Source organism: Sitophilus oryzae, unplaced genomic scaffold (assembly GCF_002938485.1).
Source record: "Sitophilus oryzae breed Bouriz unplaced genomic scaffold, Soryzae_2.0 scaffold_1060_pilon_pilon, whole genome shotgun sequence".
Lineage (NCBI taxonomy): Eukaryota > Metazoa > Arthropoda > Insecta > Coleoptera > Curculionidae > Sitophilus > Sitophilus oryzae.
Window position 1 is genome coordinate 1,143,026 of NW_022145683.1, and position 27,289 is coordinate 1,170,314.

Consider the following 27,289-nt stretch of genomic DNA (forward strand, 5'->3'; position numbering starts at 1 on the left):
GAAACTTCTACACCCTGTATCTCCAAAACTAAGCATTTTAGGACATACATTTATACGAACTTTTTCACTTATTTTTATATGAAGAATATGTTGCCGAAGTTTCCGAAATACAATTCGGACCACCCTGTATGACGACCACCCTGTAACCAACCTGTAAGACCACCCTGTAACAAAAAGCCTGAAAAATATTATGAAAATCATAAAATCTGTTTAATACAAAACGAGCTACACTACTTCTATTTGTTCCAACGCAATTTCTGTCTTTGTTTGAGAACCAACAAACGCCAGTGATCGATCAAGGATCGAGATTTGTCTCTTTTTTGTCTCTCTCTCTCACTAACAGATTAAATGCTAAAAACAAATCCATTTCCATAACGAGTCGAAACAACAATCCACCATTTCAATATTTACATAAGCTCGATGTGTGTGTGTGTATTGAAGTGTGTGTGTATGTCGTCAATTACCGTTTATTATATTATATAAACACAAAATATAGGACGTAGCAGTGCAATATAAGCTTTCTAAAAAAATATAAAAAGATATAATAAAGAAAAACTACATTAAACTGTGTAATCAAATGAAAAGCGACGTTGCAGTAGGCGCAGAAACGACATTTTTGTTCTAGTTTTACTGTAAGTATCGCGTATCGCTGAAATTCTTTAGTTTCTTTAGTTAAAATGTCCCATCAGAAACATAAAATGTAAAAAAAATCTGTCTAAAAAAAGTTGTGAGATCTCATGCAAAAACCAAGTCAATTATTTTAGTTAGTTTCTATGAAATTCAACATATTCAACAACTTTGTTATCAGTTGTTATTTAATCAATTACCTATCAACATTTATAGTGACCGTATAATTGTAATGACTTGGCAATTGCACGGCAACATATTCTACTAATTAAAACACTTTAGTCTTAAAATGCACTGTTTAGATTTACTTAGTAATCGAAATAGTAGATTATTCTTTTACAAATAGATAATATATAGAAAAAGCAGTAAAACGATATGCAAAAATGTCAAAAATACGATTTTTTTATCAAGCGAGAAGGTCAAAAGTTGATATATGTCATTCTATTCAGAGTGTCATTTTTTATCGAATAAAGTAATAAAAATACCGAGTGTGTCATTAAAAAATCAAAATTTGTAGTTATTTACTGTGAAACAGGATTGAATAAAAATCAATTGAATACGTTCATCAACACTGATTTATGTCGTATACTAACATAGTACCAAATCTCCGTTCTTCATATGAAAAAATAAAAAAAAATATAGGGGTAAGCCACCTTAAAAAATAGTTCTTTAAGATCATTTAAGAATTGGATAAAGAATTAGATAACTGAGACACACACAACTGAGATCCGTAGAAAGAGTAGGTATGTGTAGTTGCAGCAGATGCAGCATATTATAAAGTTTTAATTACCTATACTATGTGTTGCAGATGTTAAAAATCCTAAAAACTAAACAACATATTTTAAATACATATTTTAAATATTAAGCTATACGTACATACAGGTTACAGTCGCAGCGATTTAAAAATAGCAAACGCAGTTTCAATTGCGATTGGAGAATCGCATTTTTGCTCATCTCTACAATACACTGTATGTAAATATATATTCAGATAGACTAACCAAACCATAATCTACATAACTTTGTTTAGTAAAAATACAATTATTATAACCCATTCTTTGAATTTAACTTGTTACAACTTCATTTCGTTCCTGTATCATTTAATTACGTAAAAAAAACAAACTTAGCTAGAACATTTCCTAGAGGTTTAAATTCAATTAAAAGTCTCATTCTTTCGTGTTTACACAAAATAAAATACAACCTGTTTGTTGTTGCGAGATGCGTCAACACGATAAAGGCAGACGAAAGCAGTTGTCACTTGCTTTATTGCCAATATAAAAATTTAACGACGATGAAGTCCATTTGATTTATTTTTAACTGTTCAGAACATCATTAGTCATGTTTTTGTTGTAAAAGGATTCGGAGACTAATTATTGTAATTAATTAATTATTTGAGTTGATTAATTTAGTGAGATTAAAGGATGAATTTTCTGTGTTGAGCAAGAAAGGGTGAATACTGAATATACCAGTAGTCGGATATACACCAGTGGTCATACAAAACGTATTTATTGGGAAATAAGTTAAATATATGGATAATTAAAAACCCAATTCTTCCTTTTGTTCTATAACAATTTCTTTGCCTAAATTGTTATAGAACAAAAACCCTAAAACCGTTAAAAATTCGGGAAAGTGACCACATGTTTGTGCTTCCTAATTTTTGGACAAAAATGACAATGGAGGTGAGATAGTTTGTAAGGTAAGTTGTAGAATGTAGAATGTTTAGGAGGGGAGTTAGTCACCGCGACCTTAAAGATCTATTGTGTGTTCCCCTTTCTTGAGCTATAACCAGTTATAACTCATCATACAGTCTCAAGGCTTTAACAAAAGCCAGTATCTGAGACGGCTCCATAGAGGCCAGCTCTCCATCCTTGACGTCAGCCGTACCAAAGTTCATGGCACGAATGGTCGTCGTCTCGGCGCACTCAGTGATGAGGTGTTCTGGTGTTTCCCCATATTCCCCACAGAATCTGCATTCGCCGTTGTTTCTCAGCTTCAGCCTACTGAGGTGTTCGTTGAGGAGACAGTGTCCTGTTAGGAACCCCGTGACAATCCGAAGATTGTTTTTACTTAAATCAAGGAAAACCTTTGATTTTTCTCGGTCGTAGGTTCTGAAGAACTTTTTCGAGTGTCTTAGACCGTTGGAGGACACCCATTCCAAGTTGCGGTTGGAGTCTTCCAGATTCTTCAGTTCCGCTTTCAGCTGGTTTCCGCTTGGAAAACAGAACGGTTCTGGTCCAGGGAGTGTTCGCTCCTTTCCTAGCTAGATCATTTGCTTTTTCATTGTCTTCTATCCCTTGGTGAGCAGGCACCCAGAGTAGGAGGACTTTATTTTCTTTGCCCAACTTGTTGAGCTTCTCTAGGCATTCTTTGACCAACTTCGAATTGATGGTTACTGAGTTGAGCGCGTTTAGTGCTGCATGACTATCGGATAGGATGGCAATTTCCTGTTTTCGATAGTTCCTATCTAAGATAAATTGTACACATCTTTCGATAGCGTAAACTTCTGCCTGAAGGATATTGGGGTAGGTGCCCATTGGTTCGGAGTATTTGGTTTTCGGCCCAAATACTCCTATCCCTGTCCCTGCTTTGGTTTTGGAAGCATCAGTATACCACGTTATGGTATGTCATCCACTGGGAGTTGGAGAAGTGGAATTTTCTCTTTGAGGGTGTTCCAAGCCCCTGACCTAAAAATTCTCCCAGTACTGTTTCCGTCTATGACCATTCTAATCCTTGTCGCATTGGCATAACTACCGACGACAATGTGCAGTGGTGTTAGGTCTAAAATGACCTCCATTGCTGCTGTTGGACATGTTCTCATGGCACCTGTGATACAGATACATGCCAGTCTCTGTACTTTGCACAGGTTTTGCCTTGCTGTACGTTGCTCTAGTTTTGTATGTACGTTGGTCTAGTTTTGTATAAGTTAAGTAAGGTAAGTTTTTTTTAAAAATTTTGTATCTAATTTATGGCATGTGTGTTTACCAAATGTAGACCTTTAAAAAGTCTATTTACGACTTCGCTATAAAATCCATAGGGGAGCCAATATCTGGACAGTTCAAATTTTGCATGGGATTTCCTATGTTCCCAACGACGATGCAACACCCGGTATATTTTGCAAAACACATTTCCAATATACCTAATTTAATCACTTTTGTCGGTTAGTGGTAAACCCAGTTTATATATAACTACAAAAAACAGCGCTAAATATGTTGGAATTCTGGTAAAAGCCGCATCAAATAACATAAATATTATTATAATAATATTAAACTATCCAGATATATTATTTAAGTCGTAACTAACGGTTTATCCCAATGTTATTATGATGCGCCTTATCTGAAAACACGCCATTAATCTTATATGTGGTCTAATTTTAGCTGTATAGTTAATAATAAGTTGATCCTAATATATGAGAGATCATTATCTATGGTATTTAGAAAGGAAATATAAATATCAGGTATTATATATATTATTTTTCAATTTTTCATATAATATATATTTTTAAAATTAAAAAGTCAATGTATACAGCCTCTTCTGTACATAACATTTAATCTGTTAGTCTTACCCATTCAGTGGAGAAGCTGTACAAATTAAGAAAAGGAAACAAAATCCTGCTACTCTGGGTGCCAACTAGGGGATTCAATCCCGGGATTCCGGGATCCCGACAATCGGATTTTTTGAATCCCGGGATCCTGGGAAAATAATAACAGATCCCAGGATTTTATATAATATAGGAAAACGCTATTTTTAAGGTTGTATATGCAAAAACTCTTTTAGTTGAATTCCTTATAGCGCCGCCGCCGCCGCCGCGCGCCACCGACAAGCGGTACGTCGGTGATTCCCGGAATAATAAAAAACTTTGGAAACAAGAAGTAGCAAACCTCTTAAAGGTGCGTATTCATTATCCGCACGAACGAACGAACGAACGAACGAACGAATGAAAGTGCGGTATATTTAGACGGGGACCGAACGCATGCGGCCGTTCGTTCGGTCGTGCGCTCGACCATCCGCTTCGAGTCCGTACATCAAAGGCGTTCGCCTGCGTGCGCTTTCAGATTTAAGGTGCGTATTCATTATCCGAACGAACGACCGACGAACGAACGAACGAACGAACGAATGAAAGTGCGGTATATTTAGACGGGGGATCGAACGCATGCGGCCGTTCGTTCGTTCGTGCGCTCGACCATCCGCTTCGAGTCGGTACATCAAAAGGCGTTTAGACGTCATGGTAATAAAGAATACAGGCATGATCGATAGCGGCTCCAATTTCGTTCAGTTCGCGCCCACCACCGCAATGACGTCACTGGAAAATAATGAATAAATAAAAATAAAGAAAGTTGACAGGAGATCTGCATTTTGAGGTTATGGTTAAGCATTGTTTATTTTAAGACTTTTTAGTTCGTTTAATAATTAACTAAAACCAGCAGTTCCAAAATATATTTAAAATAATAATTATCTATTAACATGGATTTGGACGATAATAGTGGTAAAAATACTAAATTTATTTCTATATTCGGTATAAAATTGTTAATTAGGTTTTAGTTTGCGATGTTTATGGTAAATAAATTTCATTTTATTGCCTCTGAATTCACGTATGAGAACAGAGATGAGGATATCTATGGAAAAGTAACCACAAGAGGAATTACATCATTTAAAAATGTTGGGAAGTTTATTGTTTCCCATCGAAAAGTAGAAAATGCCAATGCAGATGAACGTATTGTAATTGTGATAGAAGTAATTCCAAGGGGTGAAGTTTATTATAATTAGTGGAAGTAATACCAGGGGTGAAGTTTTTATAATTAGTGACCTGTGCTTCTTTTATGTAGATGTTTCTGGTTTTGAGAATAAACCGGTTGAACCACACCTCAAAATTTAAAGGCTATTTGCACATACAAAGAATATGCCCATCAAGGGGTTTCGTACAGCTCAAATTTCCTTTAATGGTATATTGACTCAATGCAAATTAACTTTTAAGCGACTGAAATATTAAATAGTTTACAACATGGTATATCACTAAAAATATAATATATAAATTCACTATAAATATATTACTTTTAGGTACAAGTTAGGATACATTTCAAAAGTAGAAATTATTTTATTGTAATGAGGTATTGTATTAACAATAATTTAAAATAACAGAGACAAATAGTTCAATTTTTCTTATACTACAAAAATAAACTATAGAATACAACAGTATTTAAAAAAATAAAGTGATGTTCCGGCCGAGATTCGAACTCCGGATTCTCGAGCTAGCCCGACTCATATGCACTGTTCCATAGTAACTTGCTTAAGCGATAATTCAATGACGGTATATAAACAAAACAGGTTTATAACAATATCTTGACGATTTGAACTCCGGCGCGCGAATGAAGAATGCGTGCGGTCTTCTCGTGTGAAAGCCTCGGCAGGTCCTCGTCCATACCACTAGCGAACATTCGTTCGTTCGTTCGTTCGTTCGTGCGGATAATGAATACGCACTTTGTTTGATAATGAATACGCGCACCTTAAGGTGCGTATTCATTATCCGCACGAACGAACGAACGAAACGAACGAACGTAATACGCTAGTGGTATGGACGGGGACCGCACGATAGGACCGCACGAGAAGACCGCACGCATTTTCTTCATTCGCGCGCCAGTTCAAATCGTCAAGATATTGTTATAAACCTGTTTTTGTTTATATACCGTCATTGAATTATCGCTAAGCAAGTTACTAAGTGGAGCAGTGCATAAGGAGTCGGGCTAGGAAGCGAGAGAGACCGGAGTTCGAATCTCGGCCGGAACATCACTGTTTATTTTTTTAAATACTTATTCTCTATAGTTTATTTTGTAGTATAAGAAAAAGAACTTTTTATTCTGTTATTTTTAATCTCCGTTATTAATATAAATTGATTGTTAGTACAATACTCATTTAATATAAAATAATATTCTACTTCTTTGAAAATGTATCGGGCCCTAATTGTACCTAAAAGTAATATATTTTTAGTGATATACCATATTGTAAACTACTTAATATTTCAGTCGCTTAAAAAGTTAATTTGCATTGAATATTGGCTACCATTAAAGGAAATTGAGCTTATATAACCCTTGATGGGCATATTCCGGTATGCAAATACTTCCTTTAAATTTTGGGTGTGGTTCAACCGATTTATTCTCAAACCAGAAACATCTACATATAAAAAAGAAGCACAGGTCACTAATTATAATAAACTTCACCCTTTGGAATTACTTCTATCACAATTACAATACGTTCATCTGCATTGGCATTTTCTACTTTTCTTTCGATGGGAAACAATAAACTTCCCAACATTTTTTAAATGATGTAACAATTCCTCTTGTGGTTACTTTTCCATAGATATCCTCATCTCTGTCCTCGTGAATTCAGAGGCAATAAAAATGAAAATTATTTACCATAAACATCGCAAACTAAAAACCGAATAAACAATTTTATACCGAATATAGAAATAAATTTAGTATTTTTACCTATTATCGTCCAAATCCATGTTAATATATAATTATTATTCTTAAATATATTTTTGGAACTGCTGGTTTTAGTAATTATTAAATTAAACGAACTAAAAAGTCTTAAAAATAAAAAATTCTTAACCATAACCTCAAAAATGCAGATCTCCTGTCAACTTTCTTTATTTTTTATTTATTCCTCATTTTCCTAGTGACGTCACAGGTGGTATGCGCGAACTGAACGAAATTGGAGCCGCTATCGATCATACCGTGTATTCTTTGTACCATGACGTCTAAACGCCTTTGATGTACCGACTCGAAGCGGATGGTCGAGCGCACGAACGAACGAACGGCCGCATGCGTTCGGTCCCCGTCTAAATATACCGCACTTTCATTCGTTCGTTCGTTCGGATAATGAATACGCACCTTAAATCTGAAAGCGCACGCAGGCGAACGCCTTTGGTGTACCGACTCGAAGCGGATGGTCGAGCGCACGACCGAACGAACGGCCGCATGCGTTCGGTCCCCGTCTAAATATACCGCACTTTCATTCGTTCGTTCGTTCGTTCGGATAATGAATACGCACCTTTAAAATGACTAGATATAACAAGTAAAATCATATTAGATTCTTCAGATAGTTGGGAATCGGATGAAGATTTGCCAATTGCTACTATTCAGAACAGGTACAAGGCCTTAAATGATGACGTGTCATTTTCGGAGAGGCTAGATGAAGCGTTAACCAAAAAAATGTCAAATCGAATGACAGTGCCACCAGTAACAAAAACTGAAAACTTGGAAGCACAAATAAAAAATGAAATGGATACGTTCCAGAAGAGTGAACAACGTGGAACAAACTTACAACTAGCTTTTGATTTTTTAAGTACAATACCGCCTACAAGTGTAGAATCGGAAAGGTTTCGTCAGCAGGCTTGATAGTTACAAAATTTCGTTCTGCTATGGGAGATGACACAATAGACAATATTATATTTTGGCGCTATTTTTTAAAAAATATGGAATAATATTATCAGTCCAGTTTCTTTTTTGTTTTGTTTGAGATTTTTAATTTTTGTTTAATGTTGTTTAAGAAGAATATTTACTTATTTTTGTGTTCTAAAGACTTTGTTTTAACTAATTAACGTTAATTTTAATAAAATGTTCTTTGAAAGTAACATTGGTAACATTATTACTGAAATCCCGGGATCCGGAGATTCGGGGTTAAGAATCCCGGGATCCCGACAACATAAAATTGTCCGGGATTGAATCCCCTACTCACAATGTACCGTTTGTGTCCAGGAAGGGTTCATAGTTTCATAGATGTCGATTTTCGAAAGAAATCAGAACATGTATATTATTTCGTATATTTTTCATTTTATTGATTTTATGGAAAGCATTGTTCATTAAAATGTTGTATCCTATGTTATAGGGCTTGTTTTTCTACAATTTCCTGTCTCACAATGTACCGTTTGTGTCCAGGAAGGGTTCATATTTTCAAAGATGTCGATTTTCGAAAGAAATCAGAACATGTATATTATTTCGTATATTTTTCATTTTATTGATTTTATGGAAAGCACTGTTCATTAAAATGTTGTATTCTTTGATATAGGGGTTGATTCTCTCTACAATTTCCTGTCTAACAATCTACCGTTTGTGTCCAGGAAGGGTTCATATTTTCATAGATGTTGATTTTCGAAAGAAATCGGTACATTTATTTTATTTCGTATATTTTTCATTTTATTGGTTTTATGGAAAGCACTGTTCATTAAAATGTTGTATCATATGTTATAGGGCTTGTTTCTCTACAATTTCCTGTCTCACAATGTACCGTTTGTGTCCAGGAAGGGTTCATAGTTTCATAGATGTCGATTTTCGAAAGAAATCAGAACATGTATATTATTTCGTATATTTTTCATTTTATTGATTTTATGGAAAGCACTGTTCATTAAAATGTTATATCCTATGTTATAGGGCTTGTTTCTCTCTACAATTTCCTGTCTCACAATGTACCGTTTGTGCCCAGGAAGGGTTCATATTTTCATAGTTGTTCATTTTCGAAAGAAATCAGAACATGTATATATATTATTTCGTATATTTTTCATTTTATTGATTTTATGGAAACTACTGTTCATTAAAATGTTGTATCCTATGTTATAGGGCTTGTTTCTCTCTACAATTTCCTGTCTCACGGTGTACCGTTTGTGTCCAGGAAGGGTTCATATTTTCATAGATGTCGATTTTCGACAGAAATCGGTACCTACATTTATTTTATTTCGTATATTTTTCATTTTATTGATTTTATGGAAAGCACTGTTCATTAAAATGTTGTGTCCTATGTTATAGGGCTTGTTTCTCTCTAAAACTTCCTGTCTCACAATGTACCGTTTGTGCCCAGGAAGGGTTCATATTTTCATAGCGTATTTTTGTGTTCTAAAGACTTTGTTTTTGTTTTAACTAATTAACGTTAATTTTAAAAAATATATAAATAATAAAATGTTCTTTGAAAGTAACATTGGTAACATTATTACTGAAATCCCGGGATCCCGAGATTCGGGGTTAAGAATCCCGAGATCCCGACAACATAAAATTGTCCGGGATTGAATCCCCTAGTGCCAACACACTAAGGGATAGACGGTAATGAGAAAGCAATGTAGCTAGAAAAGAAGCGAACACTCCACTAACTGGACCAGAACCGTTCTGCTTCCCAAGTGGAAACCAACTAAAAGCGGAACTCAAGGACTTGGAAGACCCCATCCGTAACCTGAAATGGGAATCCTGCAACGGATGGCAACCCTTCAAATATTATTTTGAATATTGAAAAAAAAAATTATATTAAATTAATGTTGTTTCGATACTGGTTCGTTGTTGCTGGATCATAACAAATCAATCCTAATTACTCTATTTTTTATACATGTCCATATGTAATACATAGTAAAGTCTTCTCTCAAGATCACCCGATGTTTAGTCACTGATTAGCTATTATATTGTTATTCTTTAGGAAGCACATATCCTCGATAATTAAAAAAAACTTGCTTGTAAATTCACATCCCACACGTGTAAAAAAATAAAAAATATGAATTCATTATAGTTTTTTTTTAATAGAATATACGGTATGTTTTGTTCGATACCAACAATTTATGTAATTACGAAAGCCGTTTTTTGACAAATTTCGTTTACAAAAATGTCTATATTATCAATGAAATTTCGATAGTAATATTAATTATACCAAACAATAAACAGATAATTAAAATAACTTGTTTTAGATTGCCTTGAATAAAGTTCATAACCCATCTCAAGAACGTTAAGTTTAAGATAGTAATAATTAGTTTAATATATAATTTAAATAGTTTGTTAATGAACTTTTTACGAAATCGTAACAAAAGTTTCACAATATAAAAATAGTTTGCTAAATAAGAGCAAAAAAAAAGGAGCGAAAAGGAGCGAAAACCCACTAACTGGACTAGAACCGTTCTGCTTCCCAAGTGGAAACCAACTTAAAGTGGAACAAAAGAATCTGGAAGACTCCATCGGTAATCTAGAATGGAAATCCTCCAACGGTCTAGGACACTAGAAGAAATTTCCCAGATGACGAGACTTTACGTCATCTCATCCAACGAAAGTTTGACAAAAGCCTGATGGTGACGGTTGTTTCCTGTCATTTTATATCACAGGTCACAATTTCCTGTCATTTTTTGGATGTCGTTTGGCGAAAACTTCCTTGACTCGTTGAACAGATTTTATGCAAACTGAGATGTTTCAAAACATTTTTTACTTTTATTAAAATTTGATTCCCTCTAACGGACAAACGAAAGCCTTTTTTTATGAGATAAATTGTGCCCAACTAACTTATTCTGATCCCAAAAATACATAGTACATAGTTCCATATCCACGAAATATTAGGACATCCTGTATATCGAAAAAGGGCACAGCCATTAGTAATGGGCATTACGATTCTTTTTTATGAATCGAATCACACGATTCAATTTCTCATATTGAATCGACTCCTACGATTTGTTCATTTGAACGAACCACATGCACAATTTACGTTTCATAAAAACAAGAATCGTAACTGGCACTACCGGCGATAATTTGGTCGGACAATTACTTAAAGGAACAGAAAGAGAAATATACAGTTCTTTCAACAATTCTATACGTTCAACAATATTTATTTAGAGTTGCATAAAAACACGATTTCATCTTTTAGTTCGACATTTAATAGTTTATATTATTTTAACAAAAATATTAACGTAAAAATTAAATACCTTACAGATACTCCCGTACTAAGCACAGTATAAATAAGTTTTTTTCCTTGTAAATAACTTTCTTATCGTTTGTACTTTATGTCCATAGCATTTATTTAGGGCTTTTGTCCAAGTCTAAATATTGGTGCCTGACTCTATGCCTATATCACCGCCGCGCCGCGCCGTAGAAACGAACGATCGCATTGCGATCCGATTCAATTCCCACGACTCTTTTTTACGGCTCATCGTTCAAATCTTATGTATCCGTGCTGGCCACGATTCAATTGAACGAACCGTATTGTAAGCAATGAATCAATTCTCATGACTCTTTGTACGAACGATCGCATTGTGATCCGATTTAATCCTCACGACCCTTTTTTACGGCTCATCGTTCAAATGTTATGGATCCGTGCTGGCCACGATCGAGTTGAACGAACCGTGTTGTAAGCAATGAATCAATCCTCACGACTATTTGAGCGAACGATCGCATTGTGATCCGATTCAATTCTAACGACTCTTCTTTACAGCTTATCGTTCAAATCTTATGAATCCGTGCTGGCCACGATTCAATTGAACGAACCGTATTGTAAGCAATGCATTAATTCTCATGACTCTTTGAACGAACGATCGCATTGTGATCCGATTCAATCCTCACGACTCTTTTTTACGGCTCATCGTTCAAATGTTATGGATCCGTGCTGGCCACGATTGAATTGAACGAACCGTGTTGTAAGCAATGAATCAATCCTCACGACTATTTGAACGAACGATCGCATTGTGATCCGATTCAATTCTAACGACTCTTCTTTACCGCTTATCGTTCAAATCTTATGAATCCGTGCTGGCCACGATTCAATTGAACGAACCGTATTGTAAGCAATGAATCAATTCTCATGAGTCTTTGAACGAACGATCGCATTGTGATCCGATTCAATCCTCACGACTCTTTTTTACGGCTCATCGTTCAAATGTTATGGATCCGTGCTGGCCACGATTGAATTGAACGAACCGTGTTGTAAGCAATGAATCAATCCTCACGACTATTTGAACGAACAATCGCATTGTGATCTGATGCAATTCTAACAACTCTTCTTTACAGCTTATCGTTCAAATCTTATGGATCCGTGCTGGCCACGATTCAATTGAACGAACCGTATTGTAAGCAATGAATCAATTCTCATGACTCTTTGAACGAACGATCGCATTGTGATCCGATTCAATTCTCACGACTCTTCTTCGCGGCTCATCGTTCAAATGTTATGGATCCGTGCTGGCCACGATTTAATTGAACGAACCGCATTGCAAGCAATGAATCGAATCTCACGATTCGTTTTTAATACTCGTTCAAATAGACGACTCGTTCAATCTTTGCCCACCTCTAATAACCATGCCCCGATGTCTGATAATAATATAAACTATCCATATGCATCCATGTAACACTTGTGTGCTAAATACTAAATACTGCCGCTTAAATTGTAGGTAATCTATTATATTATATAAACGCAAAATATACCTATATGTACTTTTCTCTGTCTATCTTGTACGATGGACGGTTTACTTAACACACAGTGGTGCGGTTTCGTAAGTGCAGAAACGAAAGCAGCTCCCAGCTGACCCAGATAGATCGAAAATATTGCGGCCTGTTAAGGTTTTAGCGGTTAAAACTGTGAAAAAATCAACGATTGGACTTGGTTACGGTGTTCGATACGGGTTTGTACGGCGAAAAAGCCGGAAAAATGACGCAGAACACGAGGAAAATCGCTTACGTAACGAATATTGGGTCAAATACGACTAGGGATGGGCGGTGCTTTCAGAAATATCGATATTGTGTATCGATCCGGTAAAAATATCGGTCAAGAGATGACTTAGGAGAGGTAACTCTCACCTCAGACAAAAGTATACTCTATTTTACGACCCAGAGAAGAGTTCGACAGACGATGACAAAAAAAGGCAGATGAAGTCCATACCAATCCATCTTTTTGACGAAAGAAAGTTTCTAGTATTTTTTAAGTTAACTATGGAAGGGTTTATATATAGATCCGTCATGCGTCGTCTCTTGTTTTTAACCAGTCTCATTGGTTTATTTCAAAAATGACAGATCATATTTCAATATAATTGAAGTGACGGAACGATGAACGACGCACGGACGCAGATGCGTATGAACTCGCCTTAAGATTTTCGAAACTTGTCATTACGAAACTCGGTTATAATTTGTGTCAAATTATGTCAAATAAGCAACGTTCTGGAAAACGATAAATATTTACAATATTGCTTTTGCATTTTGGTTTGTGCTGTTACTTGTGTTTTTTAAAGTCAAGTGGAAGAAAAATCGAGGGAAAAGTAAGTTGTATTAGCCAAAGTTTGTATAGTGTCGTATATGTACAAAAAACTGGAGTAGTAGTAATACTAATACTCAATAGGTAAACAATAATAACTTTTACTACTGTAGTGAGATAAGGTGAAAAAAGGTAGTATAAAAAAATAAGATTAAAGTTAATTAATGAACTTTTCAGGAATAAAATTCAGTGTAAATTATAGAAATTATTATTAATAAAATATTTTGTGCTAATTATGTTGTATTTTACTTATTTCTGTATTAATATTAAAACGTTTTTAATTTGTACATACGTTATGTTAATAAACATAATAATAATATGCTTGCTTCATCCACGTTACCGTAGATGGAGCTAAGAAGGCTAGGGTATATATAATAAATAAATATAATAATAATAATAAATGCAGACAGATTCTTGAAACTTAAAGATAAGAAATAAGTACATAGTTCATTTTTATAGATTTTTTGTATGTTGTGGTTTGTTTTCCAAATCTTTGATTGTTTTCTATTCACACACCCTAAAATATATTTTTTAAATAAAACAACTCGATTGGATTTTTTCAGTTTTATCCAGTTTTTTTATAATTTGAAAGTAAACACTTGTCACTAAAATTTTTTCCACTCCAACCACCAATAGCACCAACTTATTTCTTTGTAAAATAAAATAGACTATTTTGAAAATGGCAGACAAATCAATCAAGGGTCAAGTATTTTGTCGTTGGACAGACTAAAAAAATAATAATAAACAAACGGTTTGTCTACATTTTCTTTGTATATGTTGAGTCTAAACAAGTCATTGTATGTATATCGGTTAGACTATCTTTTATGCGTATCTAGGAATGCATCTTTAACATATTTTCGTGTATCTATCCTCTTTTCTTTAAATTACTTAGTTATCTTAAGTACGTATATCCTTCAAACATTACCTACGTAGACAATTACTCATAAAAGTGTTGTTCTCTCACCTCAAGCAAGATAAGAAAAACCCGGTATTTGAGCTATTACACGCTTGAAAAAGAATGAATCACGAGGAATTCTATCTAAACGAAGTGTCATTTTGAATGGGAAAAACGCCAACAATAGAGTGGTTAAAAGTGCGGTATTTTATGCTGATTAATGACAATACTTTTAACATAAATCCACGATTTACTTTCAATTAACGTTTAGAGATTAAGTTGTTTTGTAATTTTATTGTTGTCGTCTGCTACTGTTTTTTTTGCACAGTTTCAGAATAATAGGACAGTCCAAGATGGCGCTATATGGGAATTTAGGTACTCGAGCATCGTGTGGACCTATTTTGTGAAAATTAGATGCTAAAAAGAAAGGTTATACACTTGGATGCAAAAAAACGCAACGGAAATTTTTTTGTCAAATTTAAAGTGTTATATTTAGCCCTATTTTCATGATTTTTTTAGCAAGCTGTATATAATTAAATCACCTTTTAATCGTAAACTCAGTTTTTTTTATAAACTTTAGTATTTGGCATATTATACAGAGTTATCGAGGGGTTGTTTTTTTACCCTAACTTTAAAACACCCTGTACAATAATTTCGTGTGTAAATTTTCCTAAAATATAACTTTATGGTCAGAACCATGTCTCCTGAGCATTTTGTTTTTAGATCATCTCAATACATGCCTTGGTGAATTTTTAAGAGCGAAATGAACTTGCCACCAACAATTTGAAATTTTTTCAATTGTCATTTCTTTTTGAAGTTATTTTTCAATGACAAGGCGGCTTTGTTGAATTATTGTGAACATATACTATGGAACTGCCCATCATGTTCGACGTTTGGGAAATGCTGGCAGGAGGGTTAGAGGTCGTGAAGCGGTACCAACTTCATTAAATAAACTTCGCTTGGTTCTTAAAGAAGAATGGTAAAGCATAACCGCAATACAATATATGCAGCCTCAATGGCAGTATGAACGGACGTATACCGGCAGCTATAGCAGCCAAGGGAGGCAATACAAAGTATTAGGGTATTTTTTACAATTTTTTTTTCTGTTTGTATACTTGAGTATTAAAGATGTTTTCTTTAATATCGTTAATTCTGTTATCGCTATTAATGTCTATTAAAACCAGGACTGTATTGTTAGTCTTAGATTTTTTTTTTAATTTAGTCTAGAGTATCGAATGCAGCGTAATATGACGTTACGACAATAGTCACCAAAACCATCTCGTCATATTAAAAAATTACATCAAAAAGGAACAATAATTGAAAAAATTGCAAATTGATCGTGATCACTTCATTTCGCTCTTAAAAAGGCTCTTTAACAAATTATTTGATGAAAATACGTATATAAAACAATTTTTACTTGCAAAAAATACTTCCTACTAGCTCTAAATTGTAAAAATGATGTTTCCTAATCTTTTTCAAGTTAATTCAATAGAAATATGAATGGCTTTTGTGTTCGATTCGATTTTTCACGACAAAAAAAAAAGACACGCACGCGGCTTTGAGAAACACTCGGCCTCGTTTTGACTTAATACGGAAACATCCATTGTACTACGAGTAGAAGCGTAAAAATTTCTCAAAAACAATTTAAACTAATTAATTTTATCATTAGATCTATACTGTGTTCTACGAAGGATGTTTGGATTGCGCAAATCTAATAGTAACCGCTTTAATTTAATTGGTCTAAATTAGTTTATTATCCAGTTGTATGATATACAGGGTTTCTCAAACTTAGGGGACTAACTCAGGACTTATATTGCAGTCCAAGGTGAAGATAAACTGTAACCAAACAACCTGGACCAGAGAAACTCAATCCGTAACCTGGAATGAGAAGCATCCAACGGTCTAAGACACACGAAGAAATTTATCAGGATTTACGGCTGAAAAAAATCAATGATTTTCCTTGATTTAAGTAAGAACAATGTTCGGATTATCACGGGGTTTTTAACAGGACACTGTCTCCTCAACGAACACCTCAGTAGATTGAAGCTAAGAAGAACAACGGCAAATGCAGATTCTGTGGAGAAAATGGGGATACACTAGATGACGAGTACGCCGAGACGACAACCATTAGGGCCATAAACTCTGCTACGACGGCGAATGCAGATTCTATGGGGAAAATGGGGAAACCCCAGAACAACCATTCGTACCATAAAGTTTCACGGCTGATATCGGAGATGGAGAACTAGCCTCTGTAAAACCGTCTCAGATACTGGCTTTTCTCAAAGCTCTGAGACTGTAGAAAGAGGGACAAATTAGATCTATAAAGTCGCAGTTATTAACTTCCCCCTTCCCAACAAATCTGTATTGTATATGCTCAGAAAAAAATCATAAAAAGACATTATAAACAAAAAAATAAACTAGTCAAGGTCATCTTTTATCCAAAATTAAAAAGTAATTGAGATTCATGACTGTACAAGCATTCAAATTGTGATTCTTCAAGATTTAAAAAATGTGAATCGAAAGTACTTTGAACATTGACACAGCCAGATACTGGTAAGCAAATGAATTATTTTCTGTATATTATCAGAGCTTTGTGTATTCAAATTCTTCATTCCCAGACGTGGTATCAAAATGTATAGTATCTCTTCTTTTATTTAAACTGTAGACTATTAGATTATATTATTTGTCTAAGATTTGAACTGAAATCTTAATAAAACAACATAAAATGTATATAAAATGTTGTTAAACATACATCAAAACAAATAAAACAAAGTCGAGTTAGTTACACCATTTATAACTGAAGAACGAACAGCAGAATAACTAATAAAATATCGCAAAAAATGGAAAAACGAAAAAAAATATATAGAAAACTTATTTTTAAATAAATTAGGTTTGAAACTTTACTATCTTCCACAATTGACAGCTCATGTCACGCACGTTGATAACTTATTTGTAATTACTGATCCACTGTAAATCAGCGACATTGTAGAACAGAAATTCAACAGAAAATAGTTAAAAATAGCATATTCAAATCCATAAAGATACGGAAATGTATAGAAAATTCTTAAATCGAAATGTAAACAAAAATAAACACATGACAACAACTGTCAAATCCATTGGCTTCAATCATTCCAGATAATTCGGTTAATCATTCATCCGTACCACCCAATTGACAAAAAACTAATTGATTTTACTCACTGATTTTACTCTCAGTGGTACGAAGTTAGCCAGGTCATATACAGGGTGTCCCAGGCTGAGCGTGCAATAGAAGTTTCTAGAGAACTACAACATCTAGCTCGGAGATTTTTTGCACATCATAGTTTCACAACGAGATCGATCGATTTAAAGTATTTTCAATATGGCGGCACTTCCGGAAGTTGATAGCAACTTTCCTATTTTAAATGGGTGTCCCCATTTTTTATTACATACTTAAATTCTCTGTAAAATTTTATGAATGTGATATTAAACACTCTATATCGAACATTGACCGTTTTTGAGAAAAAAAAAATATTTAAAATTTTTGAACGAAAAAAGCTGCCTGTCAAAAATATGTGTATAGTCTAAACGTCAAATTTAGTGATTACCACAGCCACTGTGCCATAAAGAGAAAACATGTGGCTATCTATTTCAAAAATTAAATTGTTCGAATGTCATATAATAATGGCCGTAGCTGTCATAAAATTGAGCGATTAAAAAATTATCATAAATCATTTTTTTCAAATAAAAACACACTTTTTTATTTCACTAGTGAAAATTCGTTACTTTTTGACTATACATGTTCCTATACCTAAAATATATCGTTTTTAAGTTATTTAAGATTCAGTTTAAAAGCGTATATGTTTCTTGATTTTAACCAGTAGCCTATAACTTTAAACGTCAAGTGATGTAAAACAATAGATCTGGCCATGTCATATTGTGACGCTTTCTTTTCGAGTCAACTTTTCGCTGTTTTTTTTTCGGTGAGTTAAAGAGCGAAAATACGAGATATATTTTTATAAATACACTTTTTAAACACTTACAGGCAGTATTTATAATATAGGAAATTCAAATAATTCGTTTTCTGACAGATGGAAATAAATTGTCTGACCGTTTGACATCTGATGTCAAAGGAAGCTAGATAAAATCAAGAAAAATATACATTTTCAAATTAAATCTTAAATTGAATCTTAAAAACGATTTATTTTAGGTAAAGGAACATGTATAGTTAAAAAGTAACGAATTAAAAAACCTTTTCATTAGTGAAATAAAAAAAATGTGGGTTTCCATTTGAAAAAAATGATTTATGATAATTTTTTATTTGCTCAATTCCATGACAGCTACCGCCATTATTATATGACATTTGAATAATTTAGTTTTTGAAATAGACAGCCACATGCATTCTCTTTAACTCACAGTGGTTGTGGTAATCACTAAATTTGACTTTTAGGCTACCAATACAAATTTTTTTGACAGGTAGTTTTTTTCGTCCAAAAATTTTAAATATTTTTTTTTCTCAAAAACGGTTAATGTTAGATATAGAGTGTTTAACATCAATATTCATAGAATTTTACAGAGAATTTAAGTATGTAATAAAAAATTGTGGTTCTCTAGAAACTTCTAATGCACACTCAACCTGGGACACCCTGTATATCTTTCTTCAATAATTTTTGGAGCAATTTCAAAACTTTATAAACTTCCTAGCATAAAAATTTAATATAAAAAGACTAAAAAAAAATAAAAAAAGTAAATTTACCTTTGTACTAGCTGCGTATACAGAAGATTTACTGGTACTTCTATTCAGTTCAACGTTACTTTTATCACTATCTTTCGATGTATTGGCTGGTTTCCCATCTGGCACATCTCTACCTACAAACAAAAATATTCACACTTAAATATTCCTTCAAATAATATCAATATCTCAGTACCGTTCTAATTTTATTTAAAACATGTAAAACTATAATGTAGAGTATAATCAATAATATCTTGGTTTGTTTTTACGTTGTCAATAAATGTTATATTAGTTATTAAAATAGTTAAAACATATATTTCTAAAAATATAACACAACCTTTTTTTCGTTGCGTTTTTTTTGCATCTGAGTGTATATAAAATGACAGCGATTTTTATTTCGAAGAGAACACTAACGCTATAAAATTTCAGATCATACAGTATATGTTTAATTGTTCAAAGTCAGAAAATCCGTGGTATTGGAAAAGAATCCTTACGTCCAAAGAATATATACAATCCACAAATCTACGGAATAATCCGTAGTTCTGTCAACACTAAATGACATTTTCAACTTACTCGATGCGCTATGCTCCGCCTTCCTGTGCGCCTTAGATGACGTGCTGACTCCGCCTCCTCCAGAGCTACGCCTGCGCGTCAATGGCGACGAGTAGATTAGCTGGCGCAGCGACCAGCGCCCGGGGAATCGCTTTTTGCTGCGCGCGCCACTGGCAACGCAAGGGGATAGACCGGGACCGGCGCCACTGGCTCCTCCGCTGTCCTGGCCTCCACCACTGTCTAACGATCCCCTCATATCAGGTGGTGGGGAGTGGGATTAGACGGTGTTATGAGGAGAAGATGTCGTTGAAATGGATGGCATAGCTAATGGATGACTAGATCTGAAAAAAATAAATTATTTAGTTAATATAAATAAATAAAGCTCAGAACCGGACTTAATATACAGAGCGATCAACAAAGATTGAAACAGTTGGCAATACTAGTTTTCTTGGAATAAAACTATTTTATGATACCTTAATATGCATTTTATTATGAGCACGTAATCTACCTTATATTTTTTAATACTCTTATTCAATAATTAAATTAAAAAACTTTTAGATTAAATCCATTTATTTCTCATCTCGTTTTGATTAGTCCCACATCATTATGAAAAACTAATTTAAATATTGTAAAAAAAATAATCACATTATTTAATTCTTGGATTGTTGTGATGCTAATGATAACTGCTTCGGATTTCTTAAACTTAATGCTACCCAAACGAGCAAAATCCAGAATACCCTATTTCAATCATTGTTGGTTGTTCCGTATAACATCATACAAGCGAATATCTAGGTAGGTACACAGATTTCCATGCAAATGATCGTAAATTGGCAGGCTGAGTATAAATAGGCTGTGGTTATAATAGTAAATATTCAGATGACAGAGGACAGAGGTACATATAACTTGTTGCTTTTCCCAACCCAAAGTTTTTATTTTCAAAAATTTTGGGTTTATTAATAGATTTTCAATTTTATTATTGGAATTTTTCTACTGTTTTTATTTATAGATTTTTTCTGAACTTGATACTCATTAACACTGCACAGTTTATGTAGACACTGCTAAATAAATAACACCTGTTTTCATGATAAGCAGTTTTATAGAAAAAAACTCGGGAAAGAATATAGATTATTAGAAAATGTTCATATTCTTTTCTGTTAAAACAACAAAAATGATGACAGTTTTCTTTAATAAAATAAATAATATTTCGTTCAACAATTAACAAAAAAATTCTCAGTTTTCTTGCAATTAGGTAATTGTGTTTTCACCAAATACGTTTTTGATAGCATCATTAAGATAAAATGTTTATATATTTGTTGCGTGTGACTAGGCATAATAGAGACACGTTTAGTAGTGATAAAACTAATAAAAATATTTCAGGAGTAATGTTAAATTGCTGAATTTAAACGAAATATTATTTTTAGCCATTCAAGCATTTTTATTTCAGATCAATTCAATCAAAGATTTTTCTACATTTAAGAAAGACCATAGACTTAAAATAAAATATAGACTGAGCATCTCATTCATAAATAGCTGGAAGATGCGGTCAGACAATGTCTTGTTATTGTTGTGTTATTGTTTTAGGGTCTAACGAGTGCGACACGAGCGATAGATAGGTTGTCTCCGTTGTAACGGTCGTTCCCTGACGACTCTGACGAGGAATGCAACACTGTCTTTCGTTCCTCAGTACACTTGACTAGCGATTCTGTAAACATATTCCCTGTCTAGTGACTCATCAATCGTATACAAATAGCATAGGCTAGGCAGGAAATTTCTTGCTACGGAGCTTACAGAATCCCACCGCTGAACTCTCCGTATCATAGCCGGGTATTTTTTTTAATTTAATGAAGCTATAATTCAACTAAAAATTTTCTTCCTCTTTAGGAGAGGTTTTTTAAATAAAAGTTTAGAAAAAAAAACATCCAAAAGCGATAAAAATAATAAAATACATGTTATAGAAAAAATTTTAATAATCGAAATTACCTATTTAATTTTTGAAATTAATAAATTAATTATTAATTTTAGTCAAACATTTACAACCCTAATATTAGAATCGGCGACATGGAAAGAGAAAAAACTTCATGATTGTTGTAATTTTTTTTTCTGGTAAGTGATGTCTTATTATGTAAATTAGAGAAAACAGAGATCTGTTTCATTAAAGCAAGCTTTTAGGAAGTGGATAAAATAAAAACTACATTTATTTAACCCGGTACTGTCTTTATTATACCGGCTCGGTCCCAAAAGTGGCTCACCCCCATAATTTTTTTATTTTTTTCTAATAAAAAAACAAGATTTGTATGTTAGTATATGACATAAATTAGGATTAATTGACGTATTCAATTGTTTTGGGTCACTTCCTGTTTCACCGGAAATGACTATAACTTCTGATTTTTAAATGGCACCCTAGGCATATCTCTACTTTATTCGATAGAAAATGACACTCTGAATAGAATGACATATCATACGTCAACTTTTGACATTTTCGCATAAGGTTTAATTGAAATTGTAACACGCGGTTCATAACGACAATTTGACTCGAAATACCAAGTATCAATATATTCATAAAAAAATGCTTTTTCGAAATATGCTAAGCAGTCACCCTTGCTCCATTTAAAAAAATTGACATATGATTAAAAATACGATTTGTGCATCTTTTAACCGGCCTAGACAAGACACGAAAAACATTAGACGATCAAAACTATTTTTCCAATGCTTCTTGATTAAAACTTGTTTATGTCAAAAGTTGACATATGATATGTCATTCTATTCAGAATGTCATTTTCTATCGAATAAAGTAGAAATATACCGAGGGTGCCATTTAAAAATCAAAAGTTATAGTCATTTCCGGTGAAACAGGAAATACCGAAAACAATTGAATGCGTCAGTCAATCCTAATTTGTCATATACTAACATACAAATCTGTTTTCTTTTTTATCTGAAAAAATAAAAGTCATAGGGGTGACTTTTGAGACGCACCCGGTATATTAAAAAATATTGTTTCATAATGTAAAATCATTTTAAAATTCTTGTATGTTATTTTAGATTCTGAAGATAGTTTTAGGATAAACTGGAATATATTTTTAATAAAAACATGATTAATTTTTTAACCGATGCCTAATATAATTTATCTTGTATAATAACAGGGTTATAATTATGATCTTGTTACAAAAACTTTTATATAAATGATTATGTAATAGAAAAAAAATCAGACTTTACATTTTACTCAAATATTATCTAAATAAGGGCCTTTCTACAACAACGCCACTGACTCCCAATTGGTAAATTGAGAGTTGGTAACCAGTCCAAAGTCGTTTCGAGACTCAATGGATCATTTAAGTCAAATTTCTTGCAAATTTGGCACTGGCGAACCATATTTTATAGTTCTTGAATACAAAAAGTAAATAAAATAAACATTTAAGGACTACAAACTAAGAAAATGCAATAATTCAGCTAGAGAGAAGTAGCGGCCAACAATGCTTTACTACACACGTGCGACGCGTACTACAAGATAATGGAAGAATGAATACGACCTCGCCTCTAATCGGTGTTGTAGGTACATAGTATTCGACTTATAATAAAGTAGTATAAGGACTATTTAATACATCTATGGAATATTAAAACCTACTTTATTAAAATGCAGTATTAATATCTCAATATATGTGTATAATAAGTAAAAAAATATTGATAATATTAAAGACGTGACAACACAGGCTGGACGAGGAAGATTTGGTCGGCTGCGGTCGAGTGTACCCAGAAGTAAACATGTGTACAAAAATGATTGTTTGACCGCGTGTAGATGTAAATAGTGTAGTCTAAGTCTATGAGTAAGACCAATCTTCGGGTTGTCACGGTTTTTTTAACACGACATTGTCTACTCAAAGAACACTTCAATAGATTGAAGCTTACAAACAACGGCAAATGCAGATTCTGTGGAGAAAATGGGGAAACACCAGAACACCTCATCACTGAGTGCGCCGAGATGACAACCATTCGTGCCATAAATTTTAGTACAACATTTGAATAAGAAGACTAAGGAAGGAGCATATCAAAAATCTTAGATACACCGCGATGGGCCTCAAATATGGCCGACTTAAATTCCGGTTTCTCAGTGTCGTTCTAATTTTATTTAAAAAATGTAAAACTATGATGTAGGGTAGACGTGGGGTAGACTCAATAATTTGTTGTTTTATTTTACGGTGTGAATAAATGTTGGTAGTTATTAAAATTGTTATAAAAATATATAAATCTAATAAAAATAGATAGGTTATAATAAGTATTTATTAACACAAACATCCGATACGCTACTGAAGCAGGTAAGTCAAATTAACGTATCTAAATTCTTTGACATCTAATCTTTGACAAGTAATAAATAAAAGCTTAAAATATTTTTACGAATAATACACACACGTATATATAAAAAATGTGACATCCAGGTTGATAATACACAGTTCGGATTTAGGAGAGGATTTGGAACACGTGAAGCATTGTTCTCTCTTAATGTCTTAGCGCAGAGATGCAGAGACATGAACGTCAACGTTTTTACCTGCTTCATAGACTATCGAAAGGCATTCGATTGTGTAAAACACCACAAAATGATTGAAATCCTGAAAGATACCGGAGTAGATCAACAAGAAATAAAGATCATCTCCAACCTCTACTGGCATCAAATTGCAGAAGTAAGAGTTGAACAAGCAACATCGGATGCAGTATTGATAAAAGGGGAGTCAGACAGGGCTGCATACTTTCTCCACTCCTCTTTAACATCTATTCAGAGGCCATTTTCAGAGAGGCGCTAGAAACAACGAACGGAGGCATCACAGTGAATGGCATCAGGATTAGCAACATTCGGTATGCGGATGACACCGTGATTATGGCGGATAGCATGGCTGACTTGCAGAGAATGACTGACCGCATTGTTCAACATAGTGAACAATTCGGACTGCATATAAACATTAATAAAACCAAGGTGCTTGTCTTCTCAAAAGCTAACGTCAATGCGAATTTAATAATTAAAGGGAAATGTAGTGCAGCAGGTGTCTTCTTTTAAATACTTGGGCACAGTTATAAACGATCAGATCGACCCGAAAAAGAGAGATAAGATCTAGAATTGAACATGTTCACACAAATGAAAACTCTTCACAAGATCAGATCTTAGCCTGGAACTTCGCATTCGTATGGTCAGATGCTATGTCTTTCAGTGTTGTTATACGGCTGTGAGAGTTGGACACTTAACCCAAGCCTAGAGAAGAACCTGGAAGCGTTCGAGATGTATTTGTATAGAAGAATACTTCGCATATCATGGGTACAAAGAGTAACGAATGAAGAAGTGCTTAGACGCATGGGAAAACAAAAAGAACTACTGCTAACAATAAAACATCGGAAAACGAGTTACATAGGTCATGTAATGAGGGGTGATAAATACGAATTCTTGAGATTGATAATTGAGGGCAAAATACAGGGAAAAAGGTCAATAGGTAGACGTCAAAATTCATGGTTGAAAGATCTCAGAAGATGGTTTGGTTGCTCATCAATAGATATCTTCAGAGCTGCAGTATCCAGGACTATGTTAGCCATTTGGATCGCCAACCTCCGCGCGGAGACGGCGACTTAAGAAGAAGAAATAAAAGCTAAAATGCAAGAAAAATATATAGTTTAGTTAATTTAAGTGAATTTCATAAATGATCGGTTTACTACACGTATGTATATTATATAGTCACTTACTAGCGAAAAGTTGTTCCATTATTTCACTCAATTTTTGCCGAGATCTACCGCACGCTACACAACCAACTATTTTAGAGTCTTTTTCGATAAATCGCGATAGTGTCACTGTTAATTTAAGTTCTGCCACAATTTCCATCTAGATTTACTACCTTTATACAACTATCAGTAGTAGAGTAAATAATAAATAACATAAAATAAGCTCCGTAAAGACCGACAAATCCACAAAATTTCATATCAAATACAAATGTATCAAATGAATCGTCAAACAGAACTGTCAAGGATCCCCACCCTAGAGTGCTTTTATGGTGCTTTTTCCGCCCACCATGCATGAATACATGGATAGCATTATGCTCCTTCCTTAGTCTTCTTATTCAAAGAGTACAACTGATATCGGAGATGGAGAACTACCCTCTGTAAAACCGCCTGATATAGTGGCTATTGTCAAAACACTGAGGTCCTATAATGAGTTATAACTCAAGAAAGGAGGATAAACTAGATCTATAGGTCGCGGTGATTAACATCCTCCCTCTCACAGAATCTGCAATCTACAATTATTATTATAGAAATATAATGTCTAATATTGATACCTGCTGGTACTAAACAAGCTGTAATAATATTCCCTTTGTCTGTGTTCCCTAAAACACTGGTTTTCGTTATGTAATCATCAAGTCCTATCATTTCATTAATAAAAAACATTTGATTGTGAAAGTATTTTGCATTTGAAATGAGCCAAGAGCTTTATTATATTTCGATTTATATCCAAAGAAATAAATATTTAAATAAATTTCTGTGCTATTAGGAATTTGATCAATAACAAACACAAGGTCCCTTTTAATATATTTAATTTCTTAACACATTAATTCCAATAAAACTGAAGGATTTTTGTCTATAATTGACATATGGGTTTTTACTAGTTTTGCATGATACAAATTCTCAAATACATACAGGATAGCAAACAAAAATTAAATAAAATGATATAGAGAGTTGTCCATTTTTTAGTAGTAGTACCATAGTACCCATAGACAGAAAAGTTATTTTAAGATGAAAAACTACATATCAACAGAGGATCTAAAATGGTTCTTTTTATTATTTTTTTCAAAACTGGTACTTAGGTTACTTGTTTAATAAAACGTATATTAGGGTATCATAAACGAGTTATACAGGGTGAGTCTTAAATAAGTGCAAATATTTTCAGGGCTGGTATCTCGATAAAAGAAACATAATTTCTCTTTACCGTTTTTCAATTAAGTCCAAAATAACCGAGTTATTTAAGTTTAAAAACTTAAAAAAAATGACTTTTTTTGAAAAAAATTTGAGAGACACCGGATTTTTTCTGTATTTGCACCCCTTTTTGTGCCGCAACCATAGAGAAAAGCTGTAACTATAGTAATATCAGAGATTAAGAAATTATACCCATAGACTAATGTCACGTACTAGAGATAGATTGGACACTGATATAAAACAAATGGGTCCGTCATTTAGACCCACCTAGTGATCCGGAAGAAACTAATGGAGAGTTTTGGCATAACATAATTTTAGCGTTCCGTTACTTATTAACGCTAATTAAAACGGTAACGTTATTCAAGCGCAAAATTATTCCTTGTAAATATAAAATAATAAATATAGACTTTTTTACTGCCATTTTATGTTTTATTAGATCATTAGAAGTGTAACATAATTAAAACAAAATTAAAATTATAAATACGTACATTTTAAACACCAACTATAGATCACATAGCGTCTATTTTTTTTTTGATTTAGCA

General features: G+C 33.6%; 1 protein-coding gene across 2 annotated transcripts in view; it reads right to left on the reverse strand.

The window, feature by feature from the left end:
- LOC115877607 (E3 ubiquitin-protein ligase RNF19A-like) overlaps positions 1 to 27,289 on the reverse strand; it is a 62,938-nt gene that overhangs the window by 26,447 nt on the left and 9,202 nt on the right. For both annotated transcript variants that reach the window (XM_030893854.1, XM_030893859.1), the window contains exons 2-3: positions 19,830 to 20,149; positions 19,281 to 19,393 (exon numbers count right to left, since the gene is read on the reverse strand). In XM_030893854.1, the coding sequence (XP_030749714.1) occupies positions 19,281 to 19,393; positions 19,830 to 20,064 (348 nt within the window). In that variant the 5' untranslated portion in view covers positions 20,065 to 20,149. The remainder of the gene's footprint in view (positions 1 to 19,280; positions 19,394 to 19,829; positions 20,150 to 27,289) is intronic.